At 39.6% G+C, this 17,068-nt stretch overlaps 1 protein-coding gene across 2 annotated transcripts in view; it reads right to left on the bottom strand.

Annotated features, from left to right (window-relative positions):
• Positions 1-17,068, bottom strand: part of JARID2 (jumonji and AT-rich interaction domain containing 2) — a 334,437-nt gene that overhangs the window by 151,744 nt on the left and 165,625 nt on the right. The window contains exon 1 of one of the 2 annotated variants that reach the window (XM_043972333.1): positions 10,775-10,962. The exons of the other annotated variant lie outside the window; for it this stretch is intronic. Coding sequence (XP_043828268.1) covers positions 10,775-10,841 — 67 coding nt within the window. The 5' untranslated portion in view covers positions 10,842-10,962. Of the gene's footprint in view, positions 1-10,774; positions 10,963-17,068 lie in introns of those variants that run through there. 2 annotated transcript variants of the gene reach the window in all.

Below are 17,068 nucleotides of genomic sequence, written 5' to 3'. Positions count from 1 at the left end.
GCTTTTCTGTACTCTTACTCTTTAAGGAGTAAATTAACTCTCCTTCCCGCTCAAACACTTAACTTTCCCTCCAATTAACTGAAACCTTACTTTCCCCTCAGGACATTCTATCTCTAGACACCCTCTCTAACAAACAATCTCTGTCACAGACCACCACACTTCTTTACCTTTCATACACAGGGGCAGGAAGAGGTATCTTTGCTCCTTGCTGCAACCCGGCTATTCCCTCATTCTGTTATTAACATTCAATCATCTCATGAAATCCAAGACATTCTCCACTCTCCTCAATGTCTTCAGCAGATGTCTTACTAGCTATCTGTCCCAGTCCCCAAGCACCTTCCTTGGTAACTTGAAAATTCACTAGATCCTTGCTACTATATGGCAACACATTTTTTCTTCTCTCATTGACTGATAAGATAGGATCTCCACTTCCTACTCTAGGTCACATCCCCTTACCATCATTCAAAACCACTTATTTCACTACTAAATTTCTGGAGAAAAGGCATCTATTTCCTTTACATTACCATCCAATAAATGTCTACTTTTCTATTATTTTCTTGTTGGTTGTTCTTCTGCCTTGAACCATTTTTCCCCTCCTCCTTTTCCTTCTCTCCTAATCTCTCCTGAGTAAAGAGGTAGATCATAGAAACTATAGGAAAACTGACATCACTATTTTGACATTAAAATTATAGAGCAGATGAGTGGGTGATTCCTAAACATCCAAGGGGGTAAAAAAACTGAGCTCTAAAAATTGAAAAATGTGAAAAATTCAAGAAATAGATGCAAAATATGGGGCTGTTTAATATAAGTTTTCGGGGGGACCAAATTTTCAGTTTTATACCTTTTGTTATCACAAAATCAAATTTTAAAAGTTCATTTATCAAATCTATCAATTTTTAAAATTGATCTCTAGGAACCATCATAGGTTCAATAAGCGGACATCCTGCTGAATGAAGTTCCTTTTTTAAAAAAGGAAATCTTTTTCTAGAATATCCTGTGAACAAGATGGATATATGTACATATTATATATGTATATATTTAGAGGATTAGTTACATGACTTCATATATCTAACTGAAGAACCATACCCAAAGAAGTGTTGATTAATGGAATAATGTTAAGCCAGGGGAAAGTCTCTAGTGTCATAAAGGCTCTATAATTAGTGCTGTCCAATTCAACAATTTTATAAATGACTTAAAAGATACAAAAGTTAGGCTCCTCAAGTCTTCAAATGGCAAAGCTGAGAAAGATAGTTAATATAATGGATGATAAAAAGGTCCTGAGAGACTAGGACTTTCAGACTGATGAGGAAAGCTACAAAGATACTGGTAAAAATCCTGGCTTTAGGCTTAAAACAGTTGCCCAAGTAGGATAGAGAACACCTGGCTTAACAACAGCTTATATGTGAAGAGATCTAAGTTTTAGACTACTCTAAGTTGAGAACGAGCCAACTATGTAATGTGTCTGCTGAAAAATCTAACATAATTAGGCTACAATGACAAAAAATACCATTCCTAAATGAAAGTAATATATTTGCCCAAGTCCTCTGTGTTAAAACAGTATTTGCCACATTTTTGAAAATATTTGTATAAATCTTTTGCTTTTAAAACCCTTTCATTTCTGAACATATCCCTCTCCATTCTCTCCCCAACAACCTATCCCTTGTAAAAACAGGTTAAAAAGAACAGGGGAAAAACAATTCAAGAAAAATGAACCAACCTATCAAATGATTCCAACTATATGTGTAGCACTGCATCGTATGTCACAGAAAGTTAGGAGAAAAAGTCAAAATCTGGGGGGAGTCCCAAAGAGAATAACCCAAAAGTTAACGAGTCTTAAAACCATATTATATAAGAACTGGGTAAAGGAAATTTGGAATCTTGGTGGAATCTGACCATCTTTTAAATATTTCAAAACAGTCATCACCTAGAAGGAAAAATAGTCATCATTGGGTAAATGTTAGAGAAGGCAGGTTTCCAATCAATCTAATTTGTTTTAAACAACAAAATGCAACAATTTTTTACAACTTCAAAAGTGGAATATGTACTCTGACCCAACAAATAACAAGGCACCACCCGGAGGAGGGGAGAGTGAAATGTCCCATATAAACATGAATATTTCTAAGACCACTTTCTGTAGCAAACAAACTAGAAACCTGTGATAAATCCACTGAGAAATGGTGAGGTGAACTGTGCTATACTAACAAAACAATATTGTGGCATAAGAAATTATGAATATCGAGAAATTAGAAATTTGGGAAGGCCTGTATGAATTGATACAAAGTAAAATAAGAAGCAATAAAACAAGTTTATTATAAATACAATAGCATAAAGGAAAATAACATTAAAAGGCTTATGAGCAATGATCAAAGCAATGACCAATCATGAAATCAGGATTTGATGGTGAAGCATACCTCCAGATTCCCACCTACCAACAAAGAGGTAGGTGGTAGGCTAAGGCAACAAAGGAGGAATAAATTTTCAGAAAAGACCAATGGGTTGATTTGTTTTGTTTGATTATATTTGATACAAGAAAGGATTAGGAGGTTGGTGGGGGAGAGGAGTTATTGGAAAGTGATAATGATGTTTTTAAAAAGAACACCAATGGGACAGCTAGGTGGTGCAGTGGATAAAGCACCAGACCTGGATGCAGGAGGACCTGAGTTCAAATCTGAACTCAGAGACTTGACACTTACTAGCTGTGTGACCCTGGGCAAGTCATTTAACCCTCATTGCCCTGCCCTCCCCCCCAAATTCATAGGACTATAAAGGAAATCAATTTTGCTGCGTGATCCTGGGCAAGTCACTTAACCCCAATTGCCTCAGAGAGACAGACAGACAGAGACAGAGAGACAGAACCAATAAAATATTTGTAGAGAAAAAATACAATGGCTTGTCATATGAGGTAGCTGTCAATCTATTATGTAAAATGTTTAAGAAGCAGCAAGATGATCACCTATTTATTGAGGATATGGCATAGAACAAATTCCTGCTTTCAGGAACAGTTTTTACTAGGTGAGTTTTTAAGGGTCTATCCAACTCTTAAGATGTTACAATTCCTTGCAAAGTATCAGAGAAAGAAAGCAGAAATTGAAACCAAAATCCCTGGGTTGGAATCCCAGTTCTGCTACATAGAGGCTGCATGACCTTGTATAAATAACTTAAATCTTTCTAGGCTTTAGTTTCCTCATTTGCTAAAAATGAAAAATAAGAAAAATAAAAATAAGAGCAGGACCCATATAGTCCTTTCCAGCTCTGGATGATGAGCTTATGATCTATATTTTATAACTATCTACATGGCTATATTTTAGGTAACAGATAGAATGTTACCTAAAAATATATTTAAATTGGTATATTTTATAATTATCTACATAGCTATATTCTAATTATAGAATATTACCAAAATATATTTAAATTGTCTATCTATAACTATATTTTAGGTATTACCAAAGAATATATAAAAACTGTACCCCCAGGGAGCCAGGTTGTTGGGGTCCCACAATGTATACACTGAAACTTTTTAATGCCTCTCCTAATGGAAGTAGTCCTTGGAAATGTCTCCTAAGAACAATGGTGGTGTTAGCAGCAGCAAACATGGCAGCCTCTCTACTATAGCTACTCTGACATAAATGCAAAATCTGCCTACATACCACTGGCTATGGAAGCATTTATGAGAGGGTTTGCATGCCATTAAAATCTATAATGTGGGCAGCTAGGTGGCGCAGTGGATAAAGCACCAGCCCTGGATTCAGGAGGACCTGAGTTCAAATCTAGCCTTAAACACTTGACACTTGCTAGCTGTGTGACCTTGGGCAAGTCACTTAACCCTCATTGCCCCCACACACACACACACACACAAAAAAAAAAATCTATAATGTAAGGTGAAAACACTAAGCTTCTCCCATATGTCCATGTAACTGCTAGCTGGGTATTCAGTAGGTCACTATTTACTGACAAAATGCAGTATCTGGAACATAGTAATTGCTTAAAGATTCTTGAAGGGAATTTATATAAAATGTTAATAAGAGCTGACCAAATATAATGCTTCTGGGTTCTGCAAAGCACTGGAGATCCATTATATCATTTGAATCCGACAAAAACTCTGTGAGGTAGGATAAGGAATATTCTTTTTCCCATTTAATAGATGAGAAAACAGAGTCTGGGTGGTTAAGTGGTTTGCCCTGGGACACATCTGAAAACATCTGAAATGGGATTCAAATCCAAATTTTTTTGACTCCATCTCCAGCTTTCTATCCACTATATCACACTGCTAGAAGAAGCTTTACACTCTAACCTGTTCGTCTCACAGGTAAGAACAATATAGCTTAGAAGTAGAATGTGCTATAAACTCTACCTTTTCATAGCCTGGATGAAAGAGGGTTAATATCATTACAGGTGAAAGAATTAACAAGTTTTATTAATTAACGAATCATCTTCCATTAAAAAGAAAGAGGGTTAATTTCATTACAGGGGAAAGAAACTAACAAATTTTATTAATTGGTGAATCATCTTCCGTTAAAATCCCCTATACTGCTGCAAAGAAAAATCAGCCTTATCCCTGGGCAAGCATCCTAAACATTTGGCTAGGCCTTCCTTATGTCTCTCTAGTCTACTGAACATGACTTAGATTTAGCTTGAGTGCTTCAATACAAGCCATACAACCAGGACCACAGGGTCCTTCTTTACTTCCAAACAGCTGGTCAGCACGATGAGACTAATGCCACGGTCAGAATAGACAATTACAGCAGGATCTAAGCCACTCAGATAATGCCTTTGGGCTTCCCCCATTAATATAAATGGGGTTGATGATGGGCCAGTCAGGTGTCCTTTGGTCCCAATTGTTTTTAGCCTGAGTTGAGGAAAGAAACTAAGAAAAAAGATTCCATCCATCAAATTCTCCATTTTAATTGTGCCCACCCCTTGCCTTCTTTTTCAGGAAGAGAGGAAAATTCCAGTCTTCCCTAGACCTCAATCTTTCTCTGTTGTATTAACATCCATCAGACAGAAACACTTCCATTCTCTCTCTCAATAAATAACAAGGTGCTGCAGGACAACCATCCTAGAGGCCTCTGGGCCCCAACCGGTGCTTGGACGACAGGCCCGTCCATGCCAAGGACAAATGGGATCCTGATACAGCTCCACTGACTCCATACCACAAAGTTCAAGTCAACCCTTTACAACACACACACTCCAAACCCAGAAGACAAACAAACAGGAAACAGCACCCTGTAATCAGCAATGACTGCCAAGTCCAGTAGCCATTCCCTCCACCTTCCAAATTAGCAAGAAATGAGATGCCGACCAGAGCCTGGCAACTCAACACAGCAACTTGAGCTCCACTTTTTTACCGCAGCACTGAAAAAGAATGAGCAAGAAGGGTTATGGGCCTGTGCAGCAACCATTTATTGGCAAGAGAGACCAGCTGAAGTTATACATATAGTAGCATTTTCCTGCCCCTTGGCTCAAACACAAAAGAGGTGAGGAAGTTATAACTAAAAATGCAAGATGGTTTAGCTTTAATTCTGCCTTAGGTTCAGATTAGGAATATGTTTGAAGGAAATTATTCTTTTCTCACTAACCTGTTTTTTCTATTGTGGGAAAAAATTAGAACTGTATCCCTCTAGCCTCCCACCCCACCCCCAACTTAGAAAACACATCCATAAAACAATTCAATTAATATCAAAAGGATCACCCGAGTTCAAGAGCCCCCCCCCCCCAACCCCTACCCTCCAGAATCCTGCCTGACCTTGAGGACTAGAAATAAAGGGAAAACAATGAGACCTTTGAAGCTGTTCCAGGACTTCTAGAACATCTGTAGCACACCCAACTAATTAGCATATTAGGGAGAGCTACTGTATTGAGCTCTGTTGTGCAAGAGATGCACAAAAGGTAATTCTGTTTTATAGAGCCAAAGCCATCTGTCACCTTGTCACTGTGAGACAAGGTATCACATTACATATTAAACAGGCGGCAAGCTTCCACCGAGGGGCTTCCAACAGTTGCTGCCCAATCTTTCTTTTTCTAAGTGTAAATTCAGAATTAGTGAAAGCACGGCCTCCTCTTTCTAGGATAAAAAGGCTTTTGGATCTGGAGGTGGTTAGGTGTGCAGAATGCTCTGTTTGCCTCTACTGTGAAAGTCCCAGTGAAGAATTTAAAACAAAACAAAACAAAAAGATGACACCATGAAAAATTATTTTGGGTCCTTGTCTCACTCAGCCTGGGAGACTGCAGAACAAGAAAGGCTGGGAAGAGGGGCAGGGCAGGGCAAGAAAGGTTACCTTCACAGGTTCAAGAATTTGCACATGAAAGTTATTTATCTATTATTGGAATCCTGGCCTGTGGCCTAAAAGTCAAGAAAGCTGGTCCAACCACAGGGACCTCATCTCTTTGTCACTATGCACAGTCAGGTCAGCTGGTTAAACTCCAGGCACACAGAAAGATAAGGAGAGAAGAGAAGAGTTGAACTTGGGGAAGAAAGAGGGAGAAAGGAGAGAGAATGATAGCTGAGGTTATAAGAAAAAGCTATTACCTTCCCTAGTGAAAATGGCTCCCAAGAACAAGGAATGAAACAGGCTATCAATTTCCCTTTGTCTCTAAATTTTGCATTCTAGTCAGGAAAATTTTATGCACAAGCATCTCTCAATATTCCTGAAAAATAGCCTAGAGCCTAGAGCTCTAGGTCAGCAAATAATTTTGTTTCCACAACAAAAATCTGTTGAATTGTCTCTTGGATCCTCTTCTTGGTTTTAGTAGCTAAGCACCTACTATGTGCAAGGCAGTGTGGCCTTCTCCACAAGGGCTTGCATTACAACCCACCCCAAAGCCAGTGATTAGTAACCTAATCAATCTTTCTTTACATTTCCAGATGAGGATGGGGGAAAGTCGGAATATGCTACACAGGTAAAATAGGAGGTCTACTGACAAGGAAAGTCTCTCTTCGTTTCTACCCTAACACATAGCCAAAAGTGTTAAAATGAGCAACAGTGTGACACTCTGTCTCTCTTGTTTTGATCTACAAGTGTCTGTGTACGTGTACACACACACACACACACACACACACACACACACACCAGTTCATGCAAACTTGTAAGAATAAATAGAATAGGGGCAGCTAGATGGCGCAGTGGATAAAGCACCGGCCCTGGAGTCAGGAGTACCTGAGTTCAAATCCGGCCTCAGACACTTAACACTTACTAGCTGTGTGACCCTGGGCAAGTCACTTAACCCCCATTGCCCCGCAAAAAATAAATATCTAGATAGATAGATAGATAGATAGATAGATAGATAGATAGATAGATAGATAGATAGATAGATAGATAGATAGAAAGAATATAGCCTCTAAGGCCACAGGCATTTAATGAGCACTCACCAAATAAACCTTGTACTATGCTAAGCACTGGAGATAGAAAGAGAAAGCAAAAACAGTCCCTGACCTCAAGGAGCTCCCAATCTAATGGGAAGGATAAAAATGCAAACAGTTACATATGAGATAGTAACAGGCTTGTAAATGGAAAGGAACTAGTGATGGGGGGGGGGGGGGGGGGGGAGAAGAGAAGAAGAGAAGAGTCCAGGAAAGGATAGACTTCTACACTACAATGAAATGGTTCATGAAAAGCCTACAATTTCCTGATTGCCTCAAACATCTCCTGATACATGGTCACAAACATTCTGGGGGGGCTGGGGTGGGACAGAGTACAGGAGTGTCTGTCTCCACTACAAGTATGAAACAGAAGCAAGACCACTGGGGGGGGGGGGGTCTCGCCTCACTGCCTAGAAGAAGCTATTTAAATTCTGATCAGCCTGAAAAATACAAATCCTTGCCCATATAGGTTTCTTTCCATACCTGACTGCTATTTTCTATGCCTCTGTTCCCTAACAGGAAATGTTCAGTGATTTATAATTTTATGAAAAAACAAGGCTATTGTTAATTCAATGTAGTGTTGTTTGGCTTTCATATTATATTCATATAACTGTATTTTGTAACACCACCTTTGCTTTGGAACCTGGCTTCTTAATCTGGAATATGTGAACTTTTTTAAAAATTTCAATATTTTAAGAAAAGTATTTCAAAATAACTGTTTTCCTTTATGGTTCTATGAATTGTGTTTTATGCATCTTAAAATATTACTCTCAGAAGAGATCCATAGGCTTCAATCACCTGAAGGCCAAAGAGGTCCATGACTCAAATTCAAGAATCCCTATTCTTTCAATTGTTTAATTTAGTGAAGTGAGTCTTTTCTTCCCTGACTTCCCCATCACTCTTCTAAATTCTCGAAGGAAACATCTATCCCTTTCCACCTGATTTCTGGTCAAATTGTGGAAGGACAACAGGAAGCCTTTGGTAGGCTATTGTCTCTAAGGGAATGTGGTTATATTTATGAGCTTTTTCTGACCTTATTACCCAAAGCTCCAGTCTCTGTATCTCCCACTGATGCTCTTGAAATCCTTCACAGTGACATGACAGATAATACAACCCAAACTTTGAGAAACTGGGGGAGGTAAATTCTGTCAAGCAAAGAAAAAAAAAATTGAGCTAGAAAGTGATCTTATCAATGCCAGGGTAATCCCCCTATTTTACAGATGGAAAAACTGAGGAACAAAGGGATTATTTGCTCAAGGTCTCAAGGACAGTGACAGAATCCATTGAATCCCACCCTCATTATCCAATCCCATACTCATCATTCCACACTATTTTTTTTTTTGCTCTGAACACAGAAATAAATGGAGGGGTTCCCAGTTTTGTCAAATATGCCTTGAAAGCAATCATGAGCAACTGAGCTGCACACCAAAAGCAATCCTATGGGGGAATTTACCCCTAAAAGGAAAATTACAACCCTACCAGCCATTGGGGGGGGGGGGGGGGAGAAAGGGAAAGAGGCCAACCAAAGGAAAAAGAGGCATCTGCAATGTCTTAGGATGAAAGCTAAGAAGCTTTGGAAAACGAAGCATTATGGCTTTGTCCAGGTCCATAATGAAGAGAGAGAGGGAGAGGGAGGAAGGAAGACAACTTGCCTCAAAATATGAATTAGAAAACAGAGTGATGCCTCACTTTCTGAAAACCCAGCATACCCAAATATGAACTCCTAACAGAAATAATCAATCTACATGATTAAGCTTGTAAAATGAAACTTCCCTTTTTAAAAATCCACACAGATTTCCTTTCAAAAACTCTCTCCTCTTTACAGAATTTTAAATCCAATGGGTACTCAAATTTTCAGGAAAAAAAAAAGCCAGGGACACCCAAGCCACTTTGTTTGTCCTAAAAGCTTGAGGCACCTACAAGAATAAAAACAGGAACCAACATCCATATACCATTGAGCATATACTTGATTTCATAATGACAGAGATCTTGTGAGTCGTTATCAATCAATCAATCAATCAATAATCATCTATTAAGTACTTGTTATGACAGTCACTGTACTAGACACTAGGGACACAAACAGAAAGAAAGAAATAATTCCTACTCTCAAGGAGTTTGCATTCTAAAGGTAGAGACAAATAAAGATATATGAGTATGAGTCTCCCCATTGTGAAGGAGAGGAAGCTTCAAGTCCAGAGGTGCTAAGCGGGCTTCATAGAATTCATCTGTTTTGGAGGCCAGATTTGGATTACAGATTTGTATTCACCTTTGTCAAGGTAAACAAAGTTAAATTTAACAGAATCAGAAAACAGCACTTACTAGCCATTAGTTTTCTGGGGAATGAACTTGGTCAAGGCTTTGTACAAACTCTCTCCCAAGGAGTACACAGCCTTCTGTGGCTATTTTATTATTGTCCTTGTGGCATCAGGGGAGGAAGGTACACCAAAAATTTATAACAGGACAATCATTCACCCATTCTCCAGAATGATTGAAAAAAGGCAGAATGTTATGCCCAAAGACATTAAATGAGGTGACTGTAAAGCTAGGTTCAAAGTTCAGTCAGACCTATAGCCTCTTAAGCCAGATTTCATTCAAGTCAATTACACTGGAAGCAGGGGATAGGAAGGAGGTGGCACTCCAGTAATATAGGAATAAATTGAATTTGTAAGGATGCAGGGGGCTGTCTGTACCTTGCAGATCTATTCCAATTGCTAACATCTGCAAGTATTTGAATGACCCAGTAACCAGTCTATTCAATAAGGGTGAATGCATATAATACTAAAGAAATAACAGAAGACTGGGAGTTAAAAAGCTTATTTCTATTCTCCAAATCCAAGCCACTCTACACCCAGGAAGAAATCACTCTCAATAAAAACATCTTTTAATATGCCTCAGTTTCCCCCACCATTTTAAAAGTGGGGGAAGGGAAGATGAAATCATATGATCTCTACTTCCCTCACTACAGCTAGTGAGCTAATGCATTTTGCATCCTGTCCTATGTATTCATCTATAATGTTTAAAATTATATTAAATAAGCACTAATGTGAAAACTGATAAAGCTGGATGCCTGACAGGTCCTGAAAGGGATGTTCAAACCTACGGGTGCCTGGTTAACACTGCAGTTTTGACCAAAATGGTCAACAGAGCTAACAGCATGAATTCTTCCCCCTTGTAAATTTCCACAACACCTTTGCAGGCCCCAGCACTACCCCCCAGGGAGGATATCAAAGAGGAAAGAATATTAATATTAAGCAAATCACAATACTTTACATACTCCTATATAGCACCTTGCCATCCATAATGGATTTAATCAGGACTCCAGCAGGGAAACCCACAAAGGCCTATTTCCTCAACAAAAGCCACAGCAGCCTAAAACAAAATCTAGAGCTCGATTTCATTTTGTTTATAGGAACACACCTTCTATCCCAGGCTCCTCAAGACAAGCCACCAAACACTGCACCTGACAGACCCGTGGAACAGCCATCCTCAGAGCCGGATCATTGCAGAGAGAGGAGGAGAGAAGGGGGAGAGAGGGAGAGAAGGAAAGAGGGAAAGGAGGGGGGGAGGAAGGGGGAGAGAGGAAAGGAGGGAGGGAGAGAGACTGAGACAGACAGACAGAGAGAGAGAGAGAGAGCGCGCAAGAGGCAGGCTTCGGAGCACTTGTCAACAATCCTCCCGATGTACGTAATAAGCAAGCAGCAGTGCAGATTCAGCACGGCAATAGGAGAGCAGGAATAGCGATGGCTTGGTGGGGGGAGGGGAGAGAAAAGGTTATTTATGTTGACGGAAAGAAGCTCACACCAAAGAGGAGGTCTTTAGAATACGCCCCCTTCCCCCCCCCACACCCCATAAAATGACAGAAGCAAAATCCAGGAGGTTTATTATCATGGGTTGCCTTTTTAAAAAATCTGAGCAGCACACAAATCAGATCCCTAGAATATGCAACATTTACATTAAAAAAAAAAACCCCACACAGTTTGAAAGACCTTTGAGAGGAGAGTATTCAGTTTAATTGTCTGCAGATCCGATTCGCCAGACAACACAACACACCCCCAAGCCCTCGGCCCCCCACCCCCGTGAGCAGCGAGCTGGCTGAATGACACATTTTCAATAACATATCCCTACTTAATATCATAATTTGTGTCATTCAGCACTTGCCTTTTATTTATTTTTATTTGTTTTTTTGGCTGGGAAATCTGGGCATCTCTCCAGACAGACTGCAGAAATCTCTTTCCACATGCTCCCCTAGGCTCCTCCCTCCTTCCTTCCTTCCTTCCTCCCTCACACACACCCTCCCTCCCATCAATTCCAGCCACCATGGTGCTTCATTAGCTACAAAATGAGCTAATAGTACAAAACAGACATGGGCCACTGCTACCCAGCCTGGCCAAAATATACATAAAGTGATTTAATCTAATAAATTGCATCTTGTTTTCTCCCATCTTTTCTTCCCCTAAGCAAAAGTCTTTCCAGAAAACAATTATCTGTGGCCTGTCAGCTGGGGGTGGAGGTTAGGGAGGAGGGGAGCCAAGAAGACAAGATCTGCCCCATATCATTTCAAGGAACACCCACCTAAACAAAAACCACCTGGCAGCTGAATCTGAACCCAAGGGTCTGGTTTCCAAATTTTGCTTCTCAGGCAGGGACCAAAATATAACTACAATTAAGAAGACAAGAAAACAGATGCTCCAAACACCCTCAACTAAGAAATCTTGCTGTTCACTCCCCAAGAAAATGAGATATATTTTTTCCTCCAAAACCCTCAAAGACCCTTCTATTATCCCAGTATCTTCCTTTACTTAGGAGTAACCCCCCCCCCTTCCTGCTTTTCTCCCAAGAGATCATAAAATGTACAGCTGACCTTATACATGTCTAGTCCTATCTCTTCCTATTACAGAAGAAACTGAGGCCCAAAGAAATCACACAGAGAGGCTCAGGATCTGCCAAAGCATAAAAACCAAGAGAATTTCCCCCCTTCTGTGATGTCAATGGTTCCTCTAGGACTGGGTCCTCTTAATCTGCAGGGCATGGCCTTGTGTGTTTCTCTAATGTTTTAATAACAATTGGTTTCCTCCACACATTTTGTTTCATACATTTAAAAACATCTCTAAAAAAAGCAGCTTTCTAAAAAGGGGTACCACAGGCTTGCCAATACTGACAATGGCTTCCAGGAGAGAGCAAAAAACAAAAGAAAACAAAACAAAACAGGTTCTGCTGCTCTAATACTATGACAAGCAAAGGCACAGTGGAAAAAGTGTTGGGTTTTGAGTCCTCTGACCTGGGTGTAAAAATCTCAGTTCTGTCACTTAATACATGTGGACAAGTCATTTTCCCCTTTAGTTAACATATCTGCAAAATAAAAGGAATGGACTACGTAAAGCTGGTCAGAGACTTGTCCACCACAGGATCATGTGAAAATTCAAAGCTGAAATTCAAAGGCCTGTTAGACAAATAAACATCTCCAACCTCACCCATTCTAATGACGGTCTTCTTAAGTGGATGAGGTTAACACAGCAACAAGAGGGCAAATGTATACATTATTTCACCTAGGAAGCTGTCTCACAGAATGGAAGCTGAGACACCAGTTTACCATGGAACTTATGCCTATGATGTTCAATAATTACTTACCATGGATCTGTTAGCCCCCTCCCCCACTTATCTAAAGTTAGTAACAACACACTGTTGTAAACTTTCTTTTTTGGGGGGAGGGGGAGGTGAGGCAATTGGGGTTAAGTGACTTGCCCAGGGTCACACAGCTAGTAAGTGTCAAGGGTCTGAGGCCGGATTTGAACTCAGGTCCTCCTGAATCCAGGGCTGGTACTCTATCCACTACACCACTTAGCTGCCCCTGTTGTAAATTTTCTAATGAAAAAAAGCACAAAAAGGTAAGTGACAAGACTGGCTTAGCTTTCCATAGCATAATCTACATCTTGAAACCTGAATGTCCAGAATTCATTAGGTATTCATGTAGGCTAACATTTAAGTGCAATTTGACTAAAATCTATAAAAGTTAACTCGCCTGAAAGAAAACCTACAACTACACATTCTAAATCTGTCTTCTCGTGTTGTTTTGAAAAAATACTGGCAATTCAAGTCAGTATTATTGGTCTTACTAATATATGCAATATATACAGGAAAGAATAACAAAACAGGAGTGATGTGTAATTATGATCAAGCTGACAAGAAACACAGAGCTGCACACAGAAGAGAAAACCCCCTATGTAAATCTCAAAGAGAATAGGGCACTTAGTTCAAAAGAGTGATATACCTTGGTTAAGACAGCATAGAGAAAAAACAAGCAGCAACAACATTTCAGATTTATATTGGGGCAGCTAGGTGGGGCAGCAGATAGAATGCCAGGTCTAAAGTCAGGAAGACTCGTCTTCCTGAGTTCAAATCTGGCCTCAGACACTTATTAGCTGCACGACCCTGGGCAAATCACTTAACCCTGTTTGCCTCAGTTTCCTCATCTGTAAAGTGAGCTGGAGAAGGAAATGGCAAACTATCCCAGTATCTTTGCTAAGAAAACCTCAAATGGGATCACAAGCAGTCCAACATGACTGAAAAAGACTGAACAACAACATTCAAACTGTTTTATAAAAGTGTCTTTCTGAAAAATCTATTCTTATATTATTATTATTCAATTCAGGCTTAGAAAATTTAGATGATTTGTATAAGATGATACAGAAAATAAGTGTCCAAGATCAAGACTCAATTCCAAGTCTTCAGACTCCAAAACTGGTGGGGGCCTTTCTGCTGTAAGACACCTGTCTTTCCTCATAACAGTTTTTATTAGGTTTTGCTAATTTAATTTTTATTACTTGAAATTTGTTTTGATGTTTGCCTAGGTACCAACTCCTCTTTAATGGATTATTTAGTTTGATGTTTTATTTTTATTATTTTTCAATGACTGGGGATGGTATACAGGGAAAAATATGATCTCTGTAGTCTCTTAAAAGTTGGAACTTTAAGGAAAACTCACCACCTGAAACATCAGAGAAAAATAATGAATTCTGTTCAAACTGCAGAAAGATACTGTATTGCCATCCAATAACAGATCTAGCTCTGGAAGGAGCTTTACAGGGTTCTAGTTCAATCCAATTTAAGGTTGAGAAAAATAATGACTTATAAAGGCTAACCTGATTTGCCCAAGGTGTGGGAGGCAGGATTTGAATTATCCACTTCTTTCCACTGTCCTATACAATTATAATAGTAATGTGATAGCACAAATTCCCTTGGTTAGTATCTCAATCCAACGTAATTCAAAAACATTCATTAAAACACCAATCTTATGCGCACCACCTTGCTAGACTGTAGACACTACCATGCCTGCCATCGGGAAGCTTACAATCAAGTGGTGCATCCCCTAATGTTCTAACCCTAGTTAACTCTTAAGTTTATCCAATTAGATAAATTCTGGAGAAGACACAGCACCAAAATATTTATGTTTGTTAGGGTTATGTTCCTAATAATAAAAATTTTTAGAAGTCTGGGCATGAAACACGGTGTCCAATCTCAGCTCAGTCACTGAACTACCCCAGTGACCACAGCAATGTCACTTAACTTCTCTTTACAGAGCTCTAAAATTCCTATGAAATCAAAGTCTAAATAGGTAGGGGCATAGAATAACTTCTTCCTTGCTTTCCTTACAGGAAAGCATCTTAATTTGGCAGATCATCTGACTTCCCTCAATTCAAAAGAGAAAGGCATAGAGTACTCCAGTGGTCCAATCAGATTCATGTGAACAGTTAAAAAAAAATTATACTACTATCTCATTTGGGGGGAATCCTATCCCTGCCTTCTCTTCTGTCACCTCTCCAAATTGGGAAGGAGAGAGAAGGGAAAGGAAAAAAGGAAAGGAACTGGAAACAGAAAAGAAAACCCTTGTGGAAAATATGCAGGTCAAGTAAACAAATCCCATCATCCACCATGTCTGAAAATGTGGGTCTTGTTATACAACTTGAGCCCAACCTTTTTCTATCAACATGTAAGCTGCATGCTTGATTAGCAGTCCTCTGGAATCACGGACAGCTACTGCACATTTTAGAATTCTTCATTCTTTTAAAAGTGTTTAGCCTTTACAACATTGTTGTTATGGTATAAACTATGTTCCTGGTTCTATTTACTTTGCTCTGCCTCAGTTTATGCAAGTCTTCTGAGGTTTCCCTGAAGCCATCCCTTTCACCATTTCCTATGTATTCCATTATTTTCATGTTTCCTAATTTGTTCGGCCATTCCTCAACTTATGAGCACTTTTTAGTTTCCAGTTCTTTGTCACTTGAAAAAAAGAGTCACTCCACATAGATTTTTTTGTACATGTGGGTCCTTTTAGTGGTATCACTGGGTCAACATAGATGGTGCCTTTCCACTTCTCTTACTCTATGGCCTAAATATTCTGCTTTCTGGCTTGTAACTTCATCACTCAATAGAAACTCCGTTCTCCAAAGGTGAATGGAAAGCAGGTCGTTCCTTGAAGCAGATGTTAGTAGTACTCCAAGGGATAATCTCCAATTAATATTGGGACAAAATTTGGGGCATAAGAATGCAACTCCCTAGGGGCAGCTAAGTGGCACAGTGGAAAGAGCACTGGCCCTGGAGTCAGGAGGACCTGAGTTCAAATTTGGCCTCAGACACTTAATACTTACTGGCTGTGTGACCTTAGGCAAGTCACTTGACCCCAACTGCCTCACTAAAAAAAAAAAAAAAAAGAATGCAACTCCCATTTTATAATGAATATTATAAATGGCAGCTAGGTGAGGTAGTGGATAGAGCACTGGGCCTGGTGTCAGGAAAGACCTATCTTGAAATCAGTCTCAGACATTTACTATCTGTGTGACCCTGGGCAAGTTACTTTTAAAAAAACAACAAATGGGGCAGATAGGTGGCGCAGTGGATAGAGCACAGGCCCTGGAGTCAGGAGGACCTGAGTTCAAATCTGGCTTCAGACACTTAACACTTACTAGCTGTGTGACCCTGGGCAAGTCACTTAACCCCAATTGCCTCACTTAAAAAAAACAAAAACAAAAAAAACTGGAGGATGGCTGGCCTGGGCCCTTCCTCAAAATGGGCGTTCCAGGAGGAACTCACCAAAGAGAGGAAGGAACTACTCCAACCTCTAAATAAATGCTTATTGGTTGATGGATTAATTCATTCCTAAAACTGGTATAGTCAGTTTCAAAAGAGCATTAAAAAATAGAAAGGAGGGGCAGCTAGGTGGTGCAGTGGATAGAGCACCGGCCCTGGAGTCAGGAGTCCCTGAGTTCAAATCCGGCCTCAGACACTTAACACTTACTAGCTGTGTGACCCTGGGCAAGTCACTTAACCCCAATTGCCTCACTAAACAAAACAAAACAAAACAAAACAAAACAAAACAAAACAAAACAAAACAACCAAACCAAACAAAAAAAGACAAACAAAAAAAAGAGGATAAAAAGCCTGATACGCATCTCAACAACAAATTACTTTAATGCACTTGGTCAATGGGCCTTTACTGTCCATTTGTACTAGTTTCACATGGTTTAAAAAATAAACCCTTAATGGATAAAACATGGTATTGGGCATGATGGAAAAAACCAATCCATACTCTAATAAACTTATATTCTGAAGAAATATCAGTAGGGGGTCTCCCCAATATTTTTAGACTTGATGATAATGGCTACTAAATGATGGAGTTTACCAATATTTGGGGGCTAAGAAATAAAAATTATCCTG

This window comes from Dromiciops gliroides, chromosome 1, assembly GCF_019393635.1.
Source record: "Dromiciops gliroides isolate mDroGli1 chromosome 1, mDroGli1.pri, whole genome shotgun sequence".
In the NCBI taxonomy this organism is placed as follows: domain Eukaryota; kingdom Metazoa; phylum Chordata; class Mammalia; order Microbiotheria; family Microbiotheriidae; genus Dromiciops; species Dromiciops gliroides.
This window is presented reverse-complemented; position numbering and strand designations above follow the sequence as displayed.